The sequence below is a fragment of the Aureococcus anophagefferens genome (assembly GCF_000186865.1).
Source record: "Aureococcus anophagefferens unplaced genomic scaffold AURANscaffold_8, whole genome shotgun sequence".
Classification (NCBI taxonomy): Eukaryota; class Pelagophyceae; order Pelagomonadales; family Pelagomonadaceae; genus Aureococcus; species Aureococcus anophagefferens.
In genome coordinates, this window is record NW_008705568.1 from 1,836,642 (window position 1) to 1,857,861 (window position 21,220).

Below are 21,220 nucleotides of genomic sequence, written 5' to 3' on the forward strand. Positions count from 1 at the left end.
CGCCGGCCCCGCGTCGCCGCCGCCGCCGCCGTCGGAGTCGTCGGAGTCGTCGGAGTCGACGAACTCGGCGGCGCCGAAGAGCGAGGCCTTGCCCGAGGGCCGGCGGAACGCGTCGGGCACGGTCTGCGGCGCGAGGTCGCAGGCGAAGGGCGGCTCCGTCGGGCTCGGCAGCGGCGCCAGGCTCGCGACGACGGCCGGGCCGTCCTCGTCGTCCGCGGCGGGCTCGTCGCCGGGGCTTTCCGCGGCGAAGCGGGCGCCGGCGCCGGCGGCCGCGTCCGGGTCCTCGGCCGCGTGCGGCGGCGGCGGGGGCGCGGCGGGGCGCGGCGGGCTCGCCGGCGTCGGCGGCGGCGGGGCGCGGGCCCGGGGCGCCGGCGGCCGGTACGGGTTCGCCGCGGCCTGCTTGGCCCGGTCGCCCCGCAGGCGCGCGGCGACCTTCTTCCGGAAGTCCCGGAGCTTGGCGTCGTTCGTCGACCGCCGCAGCTCCGCCCGCGCCCGCGCCGCCTGGGCCGCCGCGAAGGGGTCGTCCATGTTTGAAAACGCTTCGGGGGAGGAGGCTGCCCGGAGTCGAATTGGCACCACACGGTTCACCAACCGTCCGTGCCGCGATCGTGCCGCGCCAACCGGGGCTGCCTCGCAATGGTCACGCTCGCCTCCCGGGCGTTCAGCAACCTCGCGGCGTCCGAGGGCGCGGAGCGGCGGTCGTCGCCCGCGCCGCTCCGCGCGCCCGACGACGCGCCGCGCCGCGGCTCGGCCGCGGCCGCGGCCCTCGACGACGACGAGCGGCGCCTGCGGCGCCGCGAGTCCCAGGCGCTCGGCGCCGCGGCGGACCGCGTCACGCCGAGCCCCGCGGCCCTCAAGCGCATGTCCCAGGTCGGCCTCGCGCCGCCGGGCGCCGGCCACCTGTCCATCTCCGCCATCGCGAAGCTCAAGACTGTGTGGAAATCAACCACTGGTTTCGGGGGTCCCCACCAAACTTCAGAACTCTCTATCTCAATCAAATCGAAGTCGATTCGGCTGATTTTTGGACGGATCGATTGCTCTCGTCGAGTTCTCGAAGCACAGCAGAAAGCGTTGCGTCGAAACGTTCGCATACGCGCACATTGAAGTCGGGTTGAAGATTTGATTTCCACACAGGCTCAAGAGCAAGGCGAAGCAGGCCCGGGAGCACACGCAGCAGAACCGGAAGAAGCGCGCGGCCATCGTCGACACGCGCGCGCACCACGACGACGCCGACGGCGACGCCGACGACGACGACCGCGAGCGGCCGCCGGCGGTCAAGTCCGCCGCGTCCAAGGCCGCGATCCTCGACGCGCTCCGCGACCACCGCTACTTCTCCGCCATCCCGACGAAGGAGCTGCTCCGCATGGCCAAGACGACGTTGGAGGTCCGAACCTACGCCGGCGCCAACATCCTCACGCAGGGCGAGCACGGCGACGAGTTCTACGTCCTCGAGTCCGGCGCCGCGGAGATCCTCGTCGACGACGTCAAGGTCGGCGCCTACGGCGCCGGCGCGACGTTCGGCGAGCTCGCGCTCCTCTACCGGGCGCCGCGCGCGGCGACGATCCGCGCCCTCGAGGACTGCCGCTGCTGGGTCGTCGACTCCAAGACCTTCCGCAAGGTCGTCATCGACGCGCGGCGCGCGCAGGAGTCGTCGCGCGCGGACTTTCTGCGGAAGCTGCCGCTCTTCGCGGACTTCGACTTCGTGTTCCTGAGCCGGCTGGCCAACTCGCTGGAGACGTGCCGCTTCCAGCGGGGCGAGGCCATCATCCGCCAGGGCGACGTCGGCGAGTCCATGTTCATCATCGAGGCGGGCGCGGTCAAGGTCGAGCAGTCCGCGGGCTTCCGGACGCGCCACCTCGTGACGCTCCGGCCCGGCGACTACTTCGGGGAGATGGCGCTGCTCCACAACCTGCCCCGCGCGGCGACGTGCATCGCCGAGTGCGAGGAGGACGAGGTCGTCAAGTGCGTGTCCATGCGCCGGTCGCACTTCGAGAGCCTCTTCGGCAACCTGAAGGACATGATGGAGCGGCAGGTCAAGCGGCGCATCCTCAAGTCGCTGGTCATCTTCGAGGCCGTGTCCGACGCGGCCATCGACGTCGCCGCGGAGAAGATGCGCGTCGCCGAGTACGCGCGCGGCGACTCCATCGTCGTCGAGGGCGAGGAGGGCAACAAGCTCTTCATCATCCAGAAGGGCCGCGTCAAGGTCACCAAGGCCACGTTCAACGACCGCGACGAGGTCAGCGGCCAGACCCAGCTGGGCATCCTCGAGGACAACGCGTGCTTCGGCGAGAAGTCGCTCGTCGAGAGCGGGCCGCGGAACGCGACGGTGACGGCGCTCTCGGAGGCCGTCGTCTGCTACTGGCTCGGCCGCCGCGAGTACGAGCTCTGCATCGAGAACCAGGAGGCGCCCGACGAGGACGTCGCGGAGGCGGACGCGGCGCAGAGCGCGCCCGAGGCGCCGCGCTTCGTCGTCTCGGACCCGTCGACGCCGGGGCCGCGAACGGGCGATTCAACGTCGCTTCAACGTGAGTGTGCCGCGCGCGCGCGTTCCGGAAACAGCATCCGCGCTTCGACACCGCTCCGAGAGATGATCGCTCGTCCCAAAATCAGCCGAAACGAGTGGAACACGGCCGAGATCGGAGCCTTTGACGTTGGGCACCAGGTCGAAGCTCAAGATCGCGTCGCTCCTGGGCCAGGGCGGCTTCGGCCGCGTGCTCCTCGTCGAGCACAAGCACCCCCACAAGCTCATGGCGCTCAAGGCCATGTCGAAGAAGGCCGTCACGGACGCGAAGCAGGAGAAGACGCTCTTGGCGGAGCGCGACTGCATCGAGAAGTTCGACCACGCGTTCGTCGTCGGCTTCTACGGCGCGTTCCAGGACCGCGACTTCGTCTACCTCGCCATCGAGTACGCCGCGGGCGGCGACCTCTACAGCTTCATGTACGAGCGCGAGGAGCAGTCGCGCCGGTTCCGGGGCCCGCTCGGCGGCCTCGACGCGCGGACGTCGCGGTTCTACCTCGGCTGCATCGCGCTGGGCCTCGAGCACCTCCACGGCCACCACGTCGCCTGGCGCGACCTCAAGCCGGAGAACATCCTCTTCGACCCGCGGGGCTACGTGAAGCTCAGCGACTTTGGCTTCGCGAAGGAGTTCGTCCACGAGGACCACGACGGCGGCGGGCCGGGCCGGACCCGCATCTTCGACCCGACTTCCATGGGAGCGTCTTCGACGCGAGAGTTTCTTGCGTGCTTCGAGACCTCGGTGAGAGCCATCGAGTCGTCCAAACATCAGCCGAATCGACGTCGATGTGACCGAGAGGCTCGACGTTTGGCCGGGACGTCCCAAACCGGCGGTCGAATTTGCACACAGGCGGCGAGGACGCGCGGACGTTCACGCTCTGCGGCACGCCCGACTACCTCGCGCCGGAGATCGTGCTGAGCCAGGGCCACGACAAGGCCGTCGACTTCTGGGCGCTGGGCGTTTTAGCCTACGAGCTCTGCTACGCGCGGACGCCGTTCGCGCACGACAGCCAGGGCGAGCTCTTCCAGAACATCCTCCAGGCGTCGACGCTCGTCCACGAGGACGACACGTGGCCGGGGCCCTGCCCGGCCGACGTCCGGTCCCTCGTGACGGAGCTCCTCCACACGCAGCCGTCCTTCCGCCTCGGCAACGGCGCGAACGGCTTCGCGTCGATCAAGCGCCACGCGTTCTTCCACAAGGTCGACCCGTCCGAGTTCGCGTGGGCGCCGCTCGGTGCCTGCGACGCGGCCGCGCTCCCGCCGCCCCGCGCGCCGCCCGCCGCGGCGAACCCGCTCGCGCCGACGAACTTCGCGCCCGACGCCGACGTCGAGGGCTACGACGACACGGTCTACGCGGGCGCGCAGGAGGTCTTCGAGCGCTGGTCCGAGCTCCACGACGAGCACGGCACGCTCTTCGACGCGTCGGACCTCCACATGGCCAAGTAGGGGGGGGCTCGGTACACGGCGGCGGCGCGATAACCTGGTCGGCCTTCGACGACCGGAAGCTCGCGGCGTCCTCCGCGCCGCGGGCGCGCTGCGTCGACTTTTCGCGCGTCGCCCCGCGGGCCCGACGACGCGCGCGCGGACGCGGACGCGCTGGCGCGCCACGTCGCGGCGGCGGCCGCGGTGCTCGACGCGGGCGTCGGCGTCGGCGTCCCGCTCGCGGCGGCCGCGGCGCCGGTCCTCGACACGGCCCTCGCGGGGCTCAAGGACGCGCTCGCCGCGCCGGGCGGCAAGGCCAAGAAGGCCGCCGCGCCCGCGCTCAAGGACGCGTCCGTCTCCTACGACGCGCCCACGGAGCCCAAGGCCGACCTCACCGCGCGGGTCAAGCGCCGCGTCGCCGACGCCATCCGCGACGACGGACGAGGCGCCCCCTTCTCCCTGGCGGCCTAGTAAGATGGGGCCGTGTATTGGTTGGCGGGCGGCTCGGAGTTCTGAATCTTCAAGGTCCAGTGCCGCCTAAGAGAAGTGCTCCACTAGGACATCGTCGGCAGGCTCTGGCGCCTTGTAGTTTGGGATCGTTGACACGGTCTCCGATGCGGTCTTCTGCTCCACTTGCACGTCGTCGGTAGCCTCTGGTGCCTTGTAGTTCGCGATCGTTGACACGGTCTCTGATGCGGTCTTCTGCTCCCAGGCCCGAACGAAGCGCGTGAGGCGCTTCGCGTGGCCGAGTGGGATTCCAAGGTCCACGAGCTCCGGCGTATCGCACTCGCGAAGCTCGCTGAGCGTTCGGATCTCGGCGTTGACGAGCAACATCGCGTAAGCGACGTAGACCGGCGGGAGGCACTCAGCCGAAAAGATGCGGTCGCTTTTCTTGAAGAGGTTCTTGTCTCGCGCATATTGCTCGAAGTACGTTTGCTTGAGTAATTCTAGGAGCGGACGCGTCTCGATGCTCTTGAAATGGTCGAGGTCAATTTTGTCAAACACCTAAAAGTGAGAACGCAGGCTCACGTTTCGTTTCTGGTGCGGGCGCAGCAGCGCGCGAGCGTGACCAAACGAAACTTGCGCATGAGTCCAAAAGAGAGGCAGAACAACCTGCATGTATGCGCGGCAGCGGAGTCGAGGTTGCTTGTGGATGCCTGGACGCGGGCATGCACGTTCCCATAATCCCACCAATGATCACGACAGACTGCATTCTATTTGTGAACCCGTAGGGTGAAAAGTCAGGCTCCGGTTCAAAAAATACTCCACCGGAGTAGCCGTTCTTTCTGCAGAAATAGTCGGGGACTTTGATGACGATGAGGTAGTAGAGCGAGATGTAGAACGAGAGGGTGGCGCCAATCAACGCTGTGACCTGCGAACGCAAGTGTGGGCGCACGCTCTTGAGAAGCTCCACGCGGAGATCAACCGCCAGAAGCACGGCCCATCGCGTCCAGCTCCACCAGCGTCGCATGATCTCCTGTGTACCTGTGCAGGAGTTCTCCGACGGCTGGTCGTTTAGTCGTGGACGCTGGGGCCGACGAGCTTGGAAATACGGTGCAGATCGCTTGTCACTGAAGTCCGTGTTTGTCATAAACAGGTACACGAACAGCGAAATGAAGACAACGACGGTGTTGAGGACGATGCTCGTGATACTGTACGCGATGAACCGGTCCATGACACGGTGGGAGTGAAAGTTTGGGGGGGTACCGTTGGCGAACTCAACCTGCTCGTACTTGACGCGGTCCACGTGGTCCGTGATTTCGTCATACCTGCGCACGTGCGCCGGTCCGAGCGCCCGTGCGCCGGTCCCAGCGCCGGCCTACGTTGCGCGCCGGTGCCGACTCCACCGACGTCGGCAGCGCCACCGCCATGCTGAGAAGCAGCGCGCCGATGATGCCGAGCAAGTTGACGAGCGCAGCCGCCTGCTCCTCGGTTGGCGCCTTGTCGAAGATCAAATCATAAAACAAGTTCACGAACGGAATCTTCATCACCTGCGGGCGCGCGGGGACGCACACCGTCGGGCTGCGCGCCGGCTGCCACAATCCACGACGCGGGCGAGATCACGTGCCGCCAGGGCGACTTCTTGCCGCCCAGATTCTCGAGCATGCCCGCCTCCTTGGACGCGAAGTACTCCCTGCGCGCGCCCATTCGTGCGATTGGCTGTGGACGCCGGCGCGCGCATAATTTCGTCGTCAGTGATGCGGTCGGCTTGGAGGCTGGTCGTCGAGGGAGGCTGCCGCTCGCGCGCATTCTGCGCGGAGTCCAAATAAACTTTTTTAGCAGAGCCCCAGTGCCTCGACATGGTGAGATCTGCTGGACCTGGAACCCAAAAGCACAATCCCAATAGCCTCGTCGTGTGCTGCCGGTCCCGAGCGGTGGGGAGTACACCGCGCTGCCAATCTCGTAATCGCGAGGAGTTATTTATAATTAGAATGCAGCACTTTCACGGACGGTGATCTGACGGTGCACAGCATCGCCGGTCCGGGCAGTGGCGACGCCGACGACGATCTGAGCTCAATTTTTTTGTTGCGACGCACGCCTCGCACCGGTGCGCAACCGAGCCGCTCTCTGTCGCGATCGTCGAGCAGCTCTCTGTCGCGATGCTCGAGCAGCTCTCGGGCTCCCTGTCGCGGTCGTCGAGCAGCTCGGCCTTCATCGACGAGAAGCGGACGCCCATCGAGCGCCTGGGCCGCTCCGGCGCCGGGCGCGCCGTCATCGTTTTGGTGCGCTGCATGCTCGTCTTCACGCTCTTCGAGGACGGCTGCCGCGTGCTGCTCAACGGCGAGCAGCAGGCGACGCTGCTGGCCAAGGGCATGTTCGCCGGCCACGACTACCGCGAGCCGCGATTGAAGGGCGAGAGCCTCGACGACTGGAAGGCCAAGAAGGCGGCCGCGCGCGCGGCCTTCGACGGCAAGCGCGACCTGCTCGGGCACGGCCTCCGGGCCCTGGGCCTCGGCCAGGTCCTGGGCGCCGCGGGCGTCGTCGCGTCGCGCGACCCGTCGCGCGCCGCGGCCGCGATGGCCGCCGTCGTCGCGCTCAACCTCGCGACGTTCGCGACGTTCGTCGACGCGAGCGCGCACATCCACGGCGTCGCGTCCTTCGTCTGCCGCGGCAGCGGGTCCCTCGGCGGCCTCGCGGCGCTCGTCGCGCACGCGCGCTCGGAGCGCGTCGGCAAGGCGTCGTCGTCGCTCGAGGCCTCGGACGCGCACGTCGCCGCCTCGCGGCGCGCGTCCTCCTCGCGCCNTANTTCGTCGCCTCGGGCCTCTTCCACGGCGCGGGGGCCGCGTCCGCGGCCGTGGGCGTCGGCGGCGCCGCCGCGCTCGTCGCGGGCTTCTCCTTCGACCACGCGGCGCTCCTCCTCCTCGCGCTCCTCGTCGTCCACGGCCTCGGCGGNTACGCCGCGCTCCTCCACCACCACACGAAGCACCGGGACGCCCTGCTCTACGCCTTCGCCCAGGACCTCAGCGTCCTCGGCACGCTCGCGCTCCTCCGCCTCACGGGGCCGGGCGGCCTCAGCGTCGACGCGCGCCGCGCGAAGCGCGAGTAGGGCGCCATTTTAACCCAAGCCGGCGCGTCGGCGACGCCCGCGGCAGCCCCGTCGCCCGCGGCCGGGATCTCCGCCTCCGTCCGCGCGCGCGCGGCGCGCGCTTCGAAGGTAGACCGAAACCTTTAAGGCGGAAGTCTATACGAGACGAGCAACGACGCCGGCGCCTCAGGCGGCCCCGCACCGGTCCGCGGCCGCGGCCTCGAGGACGCTCCGGACGCGGCCGACGTCCGCGTCGGACGCGGGCCGCGGCGCGTCGAGGAGCGCGTCGTCCGTGAGGGCCTCGAGGAGCCCGCGGGGCATGCGGTCGTCGTCGCCGAGGAGCGGGTCCGCGAGGAGCGCGTCGAGCGCGCACGCGGCGCCCGGCCGCGCGCCGGCGGCGTCGCCGCGGACGAAGGCGCCGGCGCCCGCGGCGGCGCCGCCGTCGCCGCCGAAGAGGCCCAGGCCGACGCCGCGGCGGCCGCGCAGCGCGAGGACCTTGGCGAAGGCCACGCTCGCGAGCCACGCGCGCCGGTGGTCCTCGGACGTCCGCGCGGCGCGCGCGGCGAACTTGAGCGCCGCGACCGCGCCGCGGCGCGGGTGCACGGCGCGCCCCCGCGGCGCGAGCACGAGCGTGTCGACGACGAAGTCGAGGACGTGGGCGCAGTCCGCGAGGTCGCGCCGCCGGCCCTCCGCGCGCTCCGCGGCCGCGGAATCGTCCGCGTCGAGTTCGGCGAGCTTCCGCCGGAGCTCCGCGAGCTCCGGCGTGTCGGCCCAGTCGCCGCCGTCGTCGCCGTCGTCGCCGTAGAAGGCGCCGAGGTGCAGCTCGCCGAGCTCGCAGCGGTTCGCGACGACGAGCGCGAGGATCTCCGCGTCGAGCGGCGTCGACGCGCGCTTCGCCGGCGCGCCGTCCATTCCAAAGACGTAGAAGTAGCAGTCCTTGACGACGTAGCCGAAATCCAGGTTCGCCGGCACGAGGTCCGTCTCGTCCGCCGGCGGCGGCGGCTTGAGCCGGTTCGATAGGCGGTAGTGGAGCAGCAGCAGCGCGTCCGTCGCCGCGAACGCGGCGCACCGCGCGTCGTCCGCCGCCGCGGGCGCGGCCTCGTCGTCGTCGGAGCTCTCCGGCGCGTCGCGGTCCTCGGCGTCGCGCTCGCGGTGCCGCTTCTCGACCTCGAGCTGCTTCCGGATGCCCGCGACGACCTCGCCGAGGTCGAGGTCCGGGTAGTCGACGTCCTCGTCGGAGAAGACGTCGTCGGCCTCGCGGCGCCGCGCGTCCGCCTCCGTCCGCGTCTCGCGCCGCGTGAGCTGGCCGCTCGCGTAGGCCAGCGGCGCGAGGTCCGCGGTCCGCCGCCGGGGCGCGCGCTCGTAGCCCTCGGGCAGCACGCGCGCGTCGTCCGCGTCCGTCACGCAGTCGAGGACCTTGCGCGTCTGCGACGACAGGTCCGTGAAGAAGAGGGGCGCGCGCTCGAGGACGTCGTCGTCGCGCGCGGCCTCGGCGAAGATCGCGGCGAGCCACCCCGCGTAGCGCGCGACCTTGGCCCAGTTTTTGCCCTCGCCCGTGGGCTCCATGAAGACGTGCGTGCCGAGCCACGGCGTCGCGCCGACCTCGTGGAAGCACGCGCGCCGCGCGGCCCGCGTCGCGAGCGCCGCGCCGAGGAGCGCGTGCGCGTCCTCGAGGCAGTCGCGGACGTCCCGTTTCACGCGCCGGAGCGTCCGCTTCGGCTCGTCCAAGAGCGACGCGCAGCCCGGCGGCACGTTCCCGTGGAACGCGAGGCGCCCCAGCTCCTCGTCCCAGCCGCCCGTGCCGACGCAGTCGACGTGCGCGAAGAGCCGCGGCAGCGCGCGGGAGTTCCGCAACAGCCGGCCCGACGCGTCGTCCGCGCAGCCCTCGCGGAGCAGCCGCATGGCCCAGCGCCGCTCGCGCTTCGCGCGCGCGCTCTCCGGCGTCAGCGACGTGAAGGGCTTGACGGCGACGAAGCCGCAGCGCGACTCCTTGATGCCCAACGCCTCCTTGAGCAGGGGCACGTCGCGCCAGGGCCGCAGCGCGGGCCGCCGGAGCGCGTAGGCGTGCGCGGCCGCGTAGCCGTCGCGCTCCGGCGAGTCGAGCGCCGCGAGGCAGCCCGCGGCGACGCGCGCGGCGAGCGCGGGCAGCCGCGGCGCGCCGCGCCGCGCGCCCGGCGCCGCGGCGGCGCCGCGCGGGCCCGCCGCGGCGCCCGCGCGGAGCGCGTCGAGCACGCGCGCGACGACGGGCCGCGCGCCGAAGCCCCGGTCCCGCGCGCACGCGTCGCCGCGGCACGCGGCCGCGACGGCGTCGATCACGCCGAAGGCGTAGGCCCGCGTCGACGCGCGCGCCGACGCCGTCGCGGCGACGGCGTACGCCAGGAAGCCGCCCTCGTGCGCGCGCCGCGCGAGCCGCGCGGCGTCGGCGGCGCCGGCGTTGCGCAGCGCGGCGAAGCCCACGGGCAGCAGGAACCGCGGGTCGTAGCGGCCGTCGGCGGCGGCGCCGTCGCCGTCGCCGGACGCGACGCTGAGGCCGTCGTCGTCGGAGTCGTCGTCGGAGCCGTCGCCGCCGCCGCCGTCGTCGCCGGCGGCGCCGGGGCCCGCGCCGTCGTCGTCGTCGTCGCCGTCGTCGACGGGCGCGTCGGCGTCGTCGTCGACGCTGTCGCTCTCGCCGCCGCTCTCGCCGTCGCTCGCGCCGTCGCCGTCGCCCGCGCCGCCGTCCGCCGAGGCGCCGTCGTCGTCGTCGCCGTCGTCGTCCTCCTCGTCGTCGACGGCCGCGCGGCGGAGAGGGAAGGCCGCGGCGGCGCGCTCGAGCGCCTCCCGGTCTAACACGTCGAAGAGCCACGCGCCGCCCGGCGCCGCGGCGCCGCCGGACGCCGCCTCGGCCCAGGCCCGGAGCTCCGGCCCGTCGACGGTCGCGCCGCCGGCCTGGAGCGCGCGCAGCGCGACGCGGTCCTCGACGCGCAGCGTCGCGCCGTAGCGGCGGAGCGCGAGGCGCCGGAGCACCGCGCCGTCGCGCGTCGACCTGTGTGAAAACCAACCACTGGTTTGGGTGGTCCTGACCAAACTTGAGAATTCTCTAGCTCGGTCAAATCGAAGTCGATTTGGCTGATTTTTGGACGGATCGATCGCTCTCGTCCAGTTCTCGAGGCCCAGCTGAAGAGCTTGTGTCAGAACATTCGAATACGCTCACATTGAAGTCGGGTTGAAGATTTGGTTTCCACACGCGCGTCGACGGCGCGAGCGCGAGGAGCAGCCGGAGCGCGGGCAGGCGCGTCGCGCCGCGTTCGAGCGCGGCGGCGAAGGCGCCCGACGCGACGCGCGCCGTCGCGTCCCAGGCCTGCTCGCAGGCCTGCGCCATGTACCTCGCCCGGTCGAGCGCCGCCGCGGTCGGATCCAAAAGCGCCGCGTCGACCGCGGCCGCCGCGGCCGCGGGCGCCGCGGCCGCGCCGGCGACGGCGAGGCGCCGCGCGACGGCGACGTCGCCGCCCGGCGCGCAGTGGTGGGCGAGGAAGCCGTCGAGCGGCGCGCCGAGCGCCTCGAGGTAGGCCGCGCCGGCGACGGAGCAGTCGAAGGACGAAAACGCGCCGAAGAGCCCCGCCTCGTTCGGCGGGAAGTCGGCTAAAAGCCCGAGCGCGACGCGGCAGAGCGGCGCGCGGTCGAGGTGCGCGAGCGCGACGCCCGGGAGGACGTCCGACGCGAAGGCCGCGAACGCGGCGTCGTCGCGCGTCGCGCCCGCGGCGCCGTGCGCCGCGAGCGCCTCGGCGACCGCGGGCCGCCGGAGCCGCGCCGCCGGCGCCGCGAGGGCTTTCGCGCGCGCGGCCGCGGACCCGCGGCAGAGGCCCGCGAGCGCGGCGTCGCCGCCGGGCGTCGGCCGCGCGAGCGCCGCGGCGACCCACGCGTCGCGGCTGCCTCCCGCGCACGCGGCCAGAGCGACGCGGCCCGCGACGGCCGCGACGGCCGCGTCGAGCGCCGCGTGGGGCGCCGCGGCCCAGAGGTCCAGGAGGCGCCGCGCCGCGGCGGGCGTCGGCGCCGCGAGCGCCGCGCCCGCCGCCGCGGCGACGTCCGCGCGCGCCGAGGCGACGGCGGCGAGCCGCACGGCGTCGGGCGCGGCGGCCATTAGGTCCGCGTCGAGGCACCGCCGGCTCAGCGCCGCCGCGCGCGCCCCGCCGCCGCCGGCCTCGAAGACGTCGCCGAGGAGCGGCCGCAGGAGCGCCGGCCCCGCGGCGCTCAGCGCCAGCGCGGACCCGAAGAGCGGACCGTCCAACGCCTCCGCGGCGCCCGCGACGGCGAGCGCGTCGCGGAGCAGCGACCGCAGCGGCGCGAGGAGCGCCGCGTCGCCGCGCTCCGCGTCCAGGGCCGTCGCGGCCATGACGCAGCGGCCGACGGCGCGCGCCGGCGGCCGCGGCGCGGCCTCCAAAAAGTCTCGCAGGCTCGCGCCGTCGCCGCGGCGCGCGCGCGCGAGGCAGCTCGCGAGGCCGTCGCCTGTGCCGAAACCAAATCTTCAACCCGACTTCAACGTGCGCGTATTCGAACGGTTCGTACCAGCCTCTTCGGCTGTGCGTCGAGAACTCGATGAGAGCGATCGATTCGTCCAAAATTCAGCCGAATCGACTTCGATTTGACCGAGCTAGATAATTTCAAAGTTTGGTCGGGACGTCCCAAACCAGTGGTTGATTTCCACACAGCCCGCCGCCGAGGGGCAGACCGGCGCCGTCGCCGCCGTCGAGGAAGGCCCCGAGCGCGACGAGGGGCGGGGCCGTCGGCGCCGCGGCCGCCAGCGCCGCGCGCGCGGCGTCGCCGCGGCCCGCGTAGTAGTAGTCGAGCGCGGCGAGGACCGCGGTCGGCGCGAAGCCCGGGTCGCCGTCGCCGCGCCGGAGCGCCGCGCCGAGGAGCGCCCGCCCCAGCGACGGCGGCGCCGCCTCCGGCACCTCCTCGCGGCGGCGCACGTAGGCGTTGAGGACGTCGACGGCGGGCGCGTCGCGGTCGCGCTTCCGCGGCGGTCTCGCCGCGCCGCCGACGGCCGGCGGCGGCGCGCCGGACGTCCCCTCGAAGGCGCCGCGGTGGTCCCGCGCGGCGTCCCAGGCGGCGCCGAAGCTCGCGCCGACGGGGGCCGCCGCCAGCGCGTCGACCCACGCGGCGATCTCCGTCCCGTCGAGGCCCTCGCGCGCGAGCGCTTCTTCCAAAAACCGCGCGGCCGCGGCCGCGACGGGCGCCTCGCCGTCGGCGACGGCGTCGACGACGCGGTCCCGGCACCGGCGCGCCGCGGGGTCGTCGCCCCGCGCGAGCCGCGGCCCGTCGACGGCGCGCGCGAGGCGCGCGAGCGGCGCGAGCAGCGCCGCCGGCCAGGCCTCGTCGAAGCCCCGCGCGCAGAGTTTGCAAAAGTCGAAGCGCCCCGCCGCGACGGCCTCGGGCAGCTCCCGCGCGTAGCGGAGCAGCGCGGCGAGCAAGAGGCCGTGGACCTCGGCGAAGGGCGCGCCCGCGCGCGGCAAGAGTCCGAGGAACGTCTGGAGCTCCGGGAGCCGCGTCCGGAGGAGCGCGCGGCACTCGTAGTCGACGCGCCGCCCGGGCTTCTCGCGCCGCCGGTGCGGTTCGAGGTCGAAGTCCTCGCCCTCGAGCAGCCGCTTCGCGACCTCGAGGATGGCCTTGACGGGCGGCCGCTCCGCGGCGCCGGAGCAGCCGCCGAAGATTTCCACCGCGGCGCCGCGCTCCGCGGCGAAGCGGTCGAGGACGCGCAACACGAGGACGAGCGCGGCCCGGTTCGCCGCCGGGTCGCCGTGCATGAGGCCCCGGCCCAGATCCTTCTTCGAGAGCACGTCCTCGGGCGGGAGGCACCGCGCGACGGCCGCGACGGCGACGTCGCGGGGCCGCGCCGCGCGGTCGTAGGCCCCGGAGGCGCCCGCGCCGCCGGCGGCGAGGACGGCGCCGAGCGCGTCGCAGCCCGCGAGCGCGCGCGGCGCGCAGGGCTCGCCGGGCTTGGCGTCCCAGGGCCGCGTCGCCGTGAGCGCGCCCCGGGCGCCGACGGCGAGCCACGCCTCGAGGAGCGGCGGCGCCGCGGCGACGGCGCCGGCGAGCGCGGCGCGCTGCGACGGCTCCGTCGCGTCGAGCGCGCGGAGCACGCGGCGGTGCGCGGGCCGCGGCTCGCCGCGCGCGGCCCAGGCGAGCCACACATCGCGCGTCGCCAATTTCGCGAGCCAGCGCCGCGCGGCCTTCGCGCAGGCCTTGGCGCCGCCGTCGCCCGCGCGCGTCGACGCGTCGAGGGCCGCGAGGCTCCGCAGGCTCGCCAGACCCTCGGCGGCCGCGAGGACGCCGACGGCGTCGCGGTCCGACGCGGCGCGGAGCGCGTCGAGCAGAAGTTTCGCGTGCCGCGGCGCGTCGTCGGCGAGCTTCGCCACGACCAAGCGCACGACGCCGCCGTCGCGGCACGCGTCGGCCCGCGTACTCGCGTCGCCGAAGCGGACGACGGCCGCGGCGACGCGGACGCACTGCTGCCGCGTCGACGCGCCCCGGCGGTCGCCCCGGGGCGCGGCGCGCGCGCCCGGCGCGGCCAGCGTCCGCCAGACGTCGTCGTCGTCGATCCAGCGCAGGACGACGCGCGCCGCCGGGGCCCCGACGGACCGCGCGCAGACCTCGAGCGCGCCGAGCGTCGCCTGCCGCAGCGCGACGTGCGTCCGCCGCAGGCTCTTCTGGCACGCGGCGCCCCACTCCCGCGCGACGGTCGCCCAGACCGCCGCCGCGCCGGCCGCCGGCAGCCGCGGCAGGAGCGCCGCGAGCGCGCGGAGGCAGCCGAGGGCCTTGGCGTCGTCCGACGGGCCGCACCGCGCGCGGAACGCGCGGCAGAGCTCGCCCAGGTGCGGCGACCGCGCGGCCCACGCGTCGGCGACGGCGAGCACCGCGGCGTCGCGGCCGTGGACGCCCCGCGCGAAGGCGCTCAGCGCGTCGCCCGTCGCCGCGCCGTCGTCGCGCTGGAGCACCTGCTGCAGCGCGTACAGCGAACTCGCGGACTCGAGGCCGGACAGCCGCGCGGCCCGCGACGCCTCGAGCGGCGCGGCCGTGTGCGCCTCGCCGGCGACGCGGCCGTAGGCGTCGACGCCGTCCATGCGCGCTTCGGCGGCGGCGCCGCGCGGCGCGTCGTCGCCGTCGCTGCTGCCGCTCGACGACGCGGCGAGGAAGGCGTCCGGCGCGCCGTCGCCGTCGCTGCTCGAGTCGGCCGTGGCGCGCGGCGGCGGCGCGCGGTCCGACGAGTCGCTGTCGCTGCTGTCGGCCATGACGTGCAGCGGCGGCGCGCGGTCCGGCGACGAGTCGCTGTCGCTGCTGTCGGCCATGACGTGCAGCGGCGGCGCGCGGTCCGGCGACGAGTCGCTGCTGCTCGAGTCGGCCATCGACTCGCTTGCAGACTACGATCTCCGGAGCTCCGCACGATGCATCGACGTTGAAGGAGCCTGTGTGGCTGGGGATCGACATGGGCTGCCCCTGAACACCATCATCACAGTCTCCGACGCGGGCGATGAGCGGCTACGAGGAGGACGCGCACGCGCACCACGGCCACCCCGGCGCGCCGCTGGCCTTCCTCGTGCTCGCTTTATTCGCCGGCATTTTCGCCCGCACGCTCCTGCCGAAGAAGCTGCCCTACACGGTCTGGCTCCTGGGCCTGGGCGTCGTCGCGGGCGTGGTATGGGACCACGAGGACGCGAAGACGGCGCACCTCGGCAAGGTCGAGCGCATGGTGCGGAGCTGGGACGTCGTCGACCCGCACCTCATCCTCTACGGCTTTCTACCGGCGCTCGCCGGGGCGGGACAAGCGCGCGAACGTCCCACCTCGTCTTCCACTCGTTTCGGCGGATTTTTGGACGAGCGATCATCCCTCGGAGCGCCCTCGGAGCGCGGATGCGTTCTCTGGAACGCGCGCGCGCGGCACGCCCACGTCGAAGCGACGTCGCATCGCCCGTGTCCCGCGCAGGTGCTCATCTTCGAGAGCGCGTTCAACACGGACTTCCACACGCTCTTCAACGAGCTGGGGCAGATTTTAGTGCTGGCCGTGCCGGGGGTCGTCCTGGGCACGGCGGCGACGGCCTGCTGCGCGCGGGCCATCTACCTGGACGGCGCCGGGGCCCCGCGGCTGCCGTGGCCCGCGTGCGCGCTGCTCGGGTCCATCCTCTCGGCGACGGACCCCGTGGCCGTCGTCGCGCTCATGTCGGAGCTGGGCGTGTCCAAGCGGCTCGCGACGCTCCTCGAGGGCGAGAGCCTGCTGAACGACGGCACGGCCATCGTCATCTTCTCGGTGTTCTACCGGCGGTGCGCGCGCGAGGGCGTGTCGTCGCTCGGGTTCGCCGTCGTCGCGCCCTACGCGCTCCGCATGGCGCTCTGCGGGCCGCTCCTGGGCGCCGCCGTCGGCCAGGCCGCGAGCGTCTTCCTGGGCTTCGTCTACGAGGACCCCGTCGCGGACGGGGCAGGAAAAGGGTGATTCAACGTCGCTTCAACGTGAGTGTTCCGCGCGCGCCCGTTCCGGAGAAAGCATCCACGCTTCGAGACCGTTCCGAGAGATGATCGCTCGTCCAAAAATCAGCCGAAACGAGTGGAAACCGGCCGAGAGAGGAGCCTTTGAAGTTGGGAATTTCGCACTCTTGTCCTGCCCAGGTCGCGGAGATCGCGCTCACGCTCGCCGCGGCCTACGGCACGTTCTGCCTCTGCGAGATGGTGACCGTCGACGGCGCGTCCTTCACGTCCGGCGTGCTCGCCCTGGTCGCGCTGGGCGTCACGCTCGGCGCGCGCGGCCGCGAGCACGGCACGGCCGCCGCCGCGCACCGGCTCCACGCGTTCTGGGAGCTCGCGGGCTTCGTCGCGAACACGTCCATCTTCTTCGTCGCGGGCGCGATGATCGCGAGCCGCGTGAGCCTCGGCCGCCTCGGCGAGCTCTGCGCGCTCTACGTCGCGCTCATGGCCGTGCGCTTCGCCATGCTCGCGCTGCTGTCGCCGCTGCTCCGGAGGATGGGCTACGGCTTCGGGCTGCCCCAGTTCGGCGCGCTCGGCTGGGGCGCGCTCCGCGGCGCCGTGGGGCTCGCGCTCGCGCTCGTCGTCGAGGAGAACGAGAACATCGACGCGCGCGTGCGCGACGACGTCATGTCCGCCGTCGCGGGCATCACGTGCCTCACGCTCGTCGTCAACGGCACGTCCATGGAGTTCGCGCTCGCCAAGCTCGGCCTGTCGCAGCCGTCCGTGGAGGAGGAGCGGCGCTTCCGCGCGACGTGCCGCGAGCTCGGCGAGCGGAGCGACGCGACGCTCCGCGACGTCGTCGAGCGCGACCGCTACCTCGGCGGCGCGGACGCGGCCGTCGTCTGCCAGTACCTGCCCGTCCACGACGCGGCGACGTACGCGAGCCGGTCGCCGCGCGCGCGCGAGGCGCGCGTGCCCTTCGTGTTGCGGCGGCGCTGGGCGGGCTACGACGCGAGGTTCAAGCGCGCGCCCCCGCCGGCGCCGGAGGCGCCGACGCCCCGGAGCGCGCGCGAGGTCTGGGGCGAGGAGCGGCGCGTCGCCGCCGTGCTCAAGGCCGAGCTCTGGCACCTGCACCACGCCGGGTTCGTGTCCGCGGACTCGCTCGAGCTGCTCGCCGAGGTCTGCGACGTCGCCGTCGACCGCATCTTCCGGCTCGAGAAGGGGCCGGCGGGCGGTGCGGCGCGGGGCGGTGCCGGCGACGCCGAGGCGGCGGTCGCCGAGCGCGCGAGCCTCTGGGACGGCGTGCTCCGGCCGCGGCTCGAGGCCTACGCCATCGACCTCGACTTCCCGGAGCGGTGCGGCGGCGGCCCGCTCAAGGCCTGGCGCCTCTTCAAGCTCCAGTTCGCCTTCGAGTGCGCGACGAACTTCGCGCGCGCGTGCGAGCGCGCGGCGCGCGACGCGGCGGCCGGCGGCGAGGACGCGTCCGCGGGACGGCTCCGCGACGACGTCGGCAAGGCCGAGGCGTGGATCGGCGCCTACGCGTCGGCCTTCCCGGAGATGGCGCGGACGGTCAAGACCGAGGCGGCCGTGCGCGTGCTCCTGCGGCGCGAGGCGGCGAACGCCGAGAAGCTGCTCCACAGCGGCCGCATCGACTGCGGCGAGCGGGAGCGCTTCGCGCGGAAGCTCGCCATCTCGGAGCGCAAGTGCGGCCTCCAGTACTCGGGGCTCGTGTCCTTCTTCGACTTCCTCTTCACGGGCCACTCGGAGGCCTTCGCGGACGTCGGCGCGTGCCTGAGGGCCGCGCCGGAGCTCGCGGCCGTCGGCGACGTCGCGCCCCTCGCGCGCCTCGGCCGCGACGCCGTGCTGGGCGCCGACGACGACCTCGAGCGCGCGCTCGCCGGGGCCTGGGCCTTCGTGGTCAGCGGCGGCCTGCGCGTGTGCGGCGCGACGTTCGGGCCCGGGAGCTGCGTCGGCCTCGCGCTGTGTGCAAATCAAATCTTCAACCCGACTTCAATGTGCGCGTATTCGAAAGGTTCGACACAAGCTCTTCGGCTCTGCGTCGAGAACTCGCTGAGAGCAATCGATTCGTCCAAAAGTCAGCCGAATCGACTTCGATTTGACCGAGCTAGAGAATTCTCAAGTTTGGCCCCGACGTCCCAGCTCACTGGTTGATTTGCACACAGGCCTCGCGGCGGTCTTCGCGGCGGGCGCGGCGCCGCCATGCTGCGCGCTCGCCGCGCCGAGCCGCTGCGTACTCTTCGACGTCGCGGCGACGCGGGCCCTCGTCGCCGACGCGCTCGAGCCGCCCGCGGCGCCCGCGGCGTCGCCCGCGACGCCGGGCGGCGGCCTCCGGGCCAAGCTCGCGGCGAGCAAGACCCTGAAGAGCGTCTGGAACCTGCGCGCGTCCGAGGGCGGCCTCGGCGACCTCGCCCGGGGCCTCGCGCGCGCGGCCGCGCTCGACGCCGCGCGGCGCGGCGGCGGGCCGCTCGGCGTGCTCCTCCCGTCCGCGCTCCGCGGGGCCTGCCGCGGGGGCCGGCCGAGGCGCGCGCCCGACGCGGACAACGGCGCCCTGGGCTTCGGCGGCGAGGGCTACGTCGAGGACCCCTGCGAGCTGCCGGAGGCCGCGTGGGTCCTCGAGCTCGACGCGGCGGGCGCCGGGGGCCTCGAGGCCGCGCTGGCCGCGGTCGCGGACCACGCGCGGGCCGTCGAGGAGCTCCGGTCCCACGCCCGGGCGCCGCGGGACCGGAGCGGCGGCCCGGGCGTCCGCCGGCGCGCGCCCACGCTCGCGGCGGCGCTCGAGGCCGCCGCGACGCCCGGCGGCCCCGCGCCGCCCGCGCCCTCCCCCGGGGATGCCCCCGGCGACGCGCCGCCGGCGACGGCGCTCGTCTAGGGTCGCCGCGCCCCGCCGTCGCCCCCGCGCGGCCCGAGGCGCCGCCGGAGCGCGCGCGCGCGCCGGACCGCGGGGCCGACGACGCGGCGCGACGCGTAGGACGCCGCGTCGCCGAGCGCGCGCACGGGCGCCCCGTAGAGCGGCGACGTGAGCGCGTGGAAGCGCAGCGCGTCCCGCGCGCGCCAGCCGCCCGCGCCGTCGTCGCAGGCCGCGACGTCGCGCGCGAGGACGCGCTCGAGGTCCGCGACCTGCTCCGCCGCCGTGATCACGGAGAAGCGGCCGCGGAACGGGTCCGCGAGGTCCACGCACAACGTCGCCGTCGACGAGCAGACGGCGATGATGAGCGCGAACAGGATCCGCAGCTGGAGCGAGTTGAGGAACTGGAGCACCTCCTGGTTCGACTCGATGAGGAACGCGACGACGATGGACGCCGCGAGCTGGCCCAGCACGAACCAGTGGATCGCCGGGAAGCCGCCGAGGAGCGCCGCGAGGCGGTCGCTCCGGTGGCCGTTGAGCGACGCGACGAGGTGGAGGCTCGCGGCCACGGACGCCTCGCGGCTCGCGTGCGCGCCCTCGACGCCGTGGAGCATCGACGACAGCGGCTCGAGCTCGTTGCGGCCGACGCCGCCGCGCAGCTCCTCGCGCGTCACGGCGCCGAACGCGCCGACGGTCGCCTCGTCGACGACGCGCGCCGCGTAGTCGCGGACGAGCGCGAGCGCGCGCCGCCGCCGGTCCGCGTGCTGCGCCTGGGCAGGACGAGCGCGCGACATTCCCGACCTTGGAGGCGCCTCTCTCGGCACGCGCGCGCGCGGATCACTCGCGTCGAAGCGACGTCGAAGCGCCCGTGTCCCGCGCCGCGCCGCGCCGTGCCGAAGGCGCCGAGCAGCGCCGCGCGGAGCAGCCGGAGCTCGCAGGCCTCCTTGTTGAGCGCCGCGCGGATCTGCACCTGGCGGTTCCGGAGCACGTTGATCGTCGTCGCGAGGAGCGTGCCCAGCGCGATGGACAGCGTCGGCAGCACGACGCCGTTCACCTGGGCAGGACAAGAGAGATTCAACGTCGCTTCAACGTGAGTGTTCCGCGCGCGCGCGATCCGAGACAAGCAACACTTCGAGACCGTTCCGAGAGATGATCGCTCGTCCAAAAGTCAGCCGAAATGAGTGGAAAACGGCCGAGATAGTGAGCCTTTGAAGTTGGGAATTTCGCTCTCTTTTCCTGCCCCGCCGTTCACCGTCGGCCGCAGGAGCTGCACGGCGAAGGCGTTGCCGTCGATGCTGCGGCCGTTGATGCCGTTGTAGGAGCTCAGGAAGTCGCCGACGCCGTCCGCGAGCGCGGGCCAGAGCGCGAGCGCGAGCGCCGGGGGCACCGCCGCGAGCGCGAGGAGCCGCGGCCCCTGCGACGACAGGAGCGGCAGGAGCTCGGCCTGCCGCGCCGCGTCCGCGTCCGCGTCGGGGGCCGGCTCCCGCCGCCGCGGCGGTGCGAGCGCGTCGTGTGCTGCTGCGAGGGCATCGTCCAAGCCGTCCGCTGCCAGCGCCGCCGGGCGGGCGGCGTCCAAGCCGCTTGCGCCATCCAGCAGCGCCAGCGGCGGACCGCGCGCGCGGGCGCGCGGCTGTGGCATCACGAAAGCCGTTGCGGAGCGCCACGCCGCGGCGCCGAGGAGGACCATCACCCTCGGTGCCATCGGCAGCCCACTAAATTCATTCCTACATCTTCTACTTTAAACGACCTCCAATATTACTGGGAGTTCGCTTCAATAACTTGGTCAACTCTGCCATGCAGATTAGATTGGTGCATTGTCCGCGCAGCTGCGTGCCCGAGTTCGGAAGCAGGCAGCCTCGATCTTCAAGGCATTCCGATGGCACGTGCCGCGCTCGCCCTGCTGCTCGCGCTCCCCGTCTCCTCCGGCTTCCGGTTCGAACTCGGGCATCGAGATCGCCATCTACACGTCGTGCTCCGGCGACAGCTGCACGCAGTACCAGGAGGTGCTCAACGACGACGGGAGCATCACGGTCGTGCACCCGATCTGGCACAACTCGACGTACTGCGACGGCTCCGCCGACGAGGACTGCGAGAACAACGCCTGGGACGAGAGCACGCAGCCCTTCGGGTGCTACGCGTCGCCGTCGTTCGCCATCCCCGACTTTAGCTGGGACCGCTGCTCGTCGGAGCTCGGCCTCGAGGACGACGACACGTGGGTGGCGAGCGACGGCTCCGGGGACACGTGCACGCAGGTCGGCGAAAACAAAGACTCGATGTGCGGCGTGGACGGGACGAGCGACGCGGACGATTTCGACGACGACGAGATCGTGCCCGCCTACGACGCCTGCGTCAAAGCGTGCTGCGACTACGTCCCCGCCCTCGACACGCAGACGCGCCGCCGCCGCCGCCGGTCCCTCGCGGCGCTCGCGGACGACGCGAAGCTCCGCAAGTGGCTCAGGCG

General features: G+C 73.3%; 3 protein-coding genes across 3 annotated transcripts; 2 read left to right on the plus strand and 1 right to left on the minus strand.

Moving 5' to 3' along the window:
* Positions 1-1,276: 1,276 nt before the first annotated feature.
* On the plus strand, positions 1,277-3,712 carry AURANDRAFT_687 (hypothetical protein; the record flags this gene model as incomplete). Its single annotated transcript, XM_009038184.1, has 3 exons — positions 1,277-2,146; positions 2,670-3,149; positions 3,374-3,712. Coding segments are annotated over 3 exons (1,689 nt in total), but the record flags the coding sequence as incomplete, so codon positions are not given.
* A 3,937-nt stretch (positions 3,713-7,649) lies between these two features.
* AURANDRAFT_64057 (hypothetical protein) lies at positions 7,650-14,842 on the minus strand (the record flags this gene model as incomplete). Its single annotated transcript, XM_009038416.1, has 3 exons — positions 7,650-10,485; positions 10,685-11,945; positions 12,169-14,842. 3 exons carry the CDS (start codon positions 14,840-14,842, stop codon positions 7,650-7,652), a joined length of 6,771 nt encoding a protein of 2,256 aa, XP_009036664.1.
* Positions 14,843-15,472: 630 nt separating this feature from the next.
* AURANDRAFT_71604 (hypothetical protein) lies at positions 15,473-18,812 on the plus strand (the record flags this gene model as incomplete). Its single annotated transcript, XM_009038396.1, has 3 exons — positions 15,473-15,897; positions 16,098-17,925; positions 18,077-18,812. The coding sequence occupies 3 exons, from the start codon at positions 15,652-15,654 to the stop codon at positions 18,781-18,783; spliced, it is 2,781 nt and encodes a 926-aa protein (XP_009036644.1).
* Positions 18,813-21,220: the final 2,408 nt, after the last annotated feature.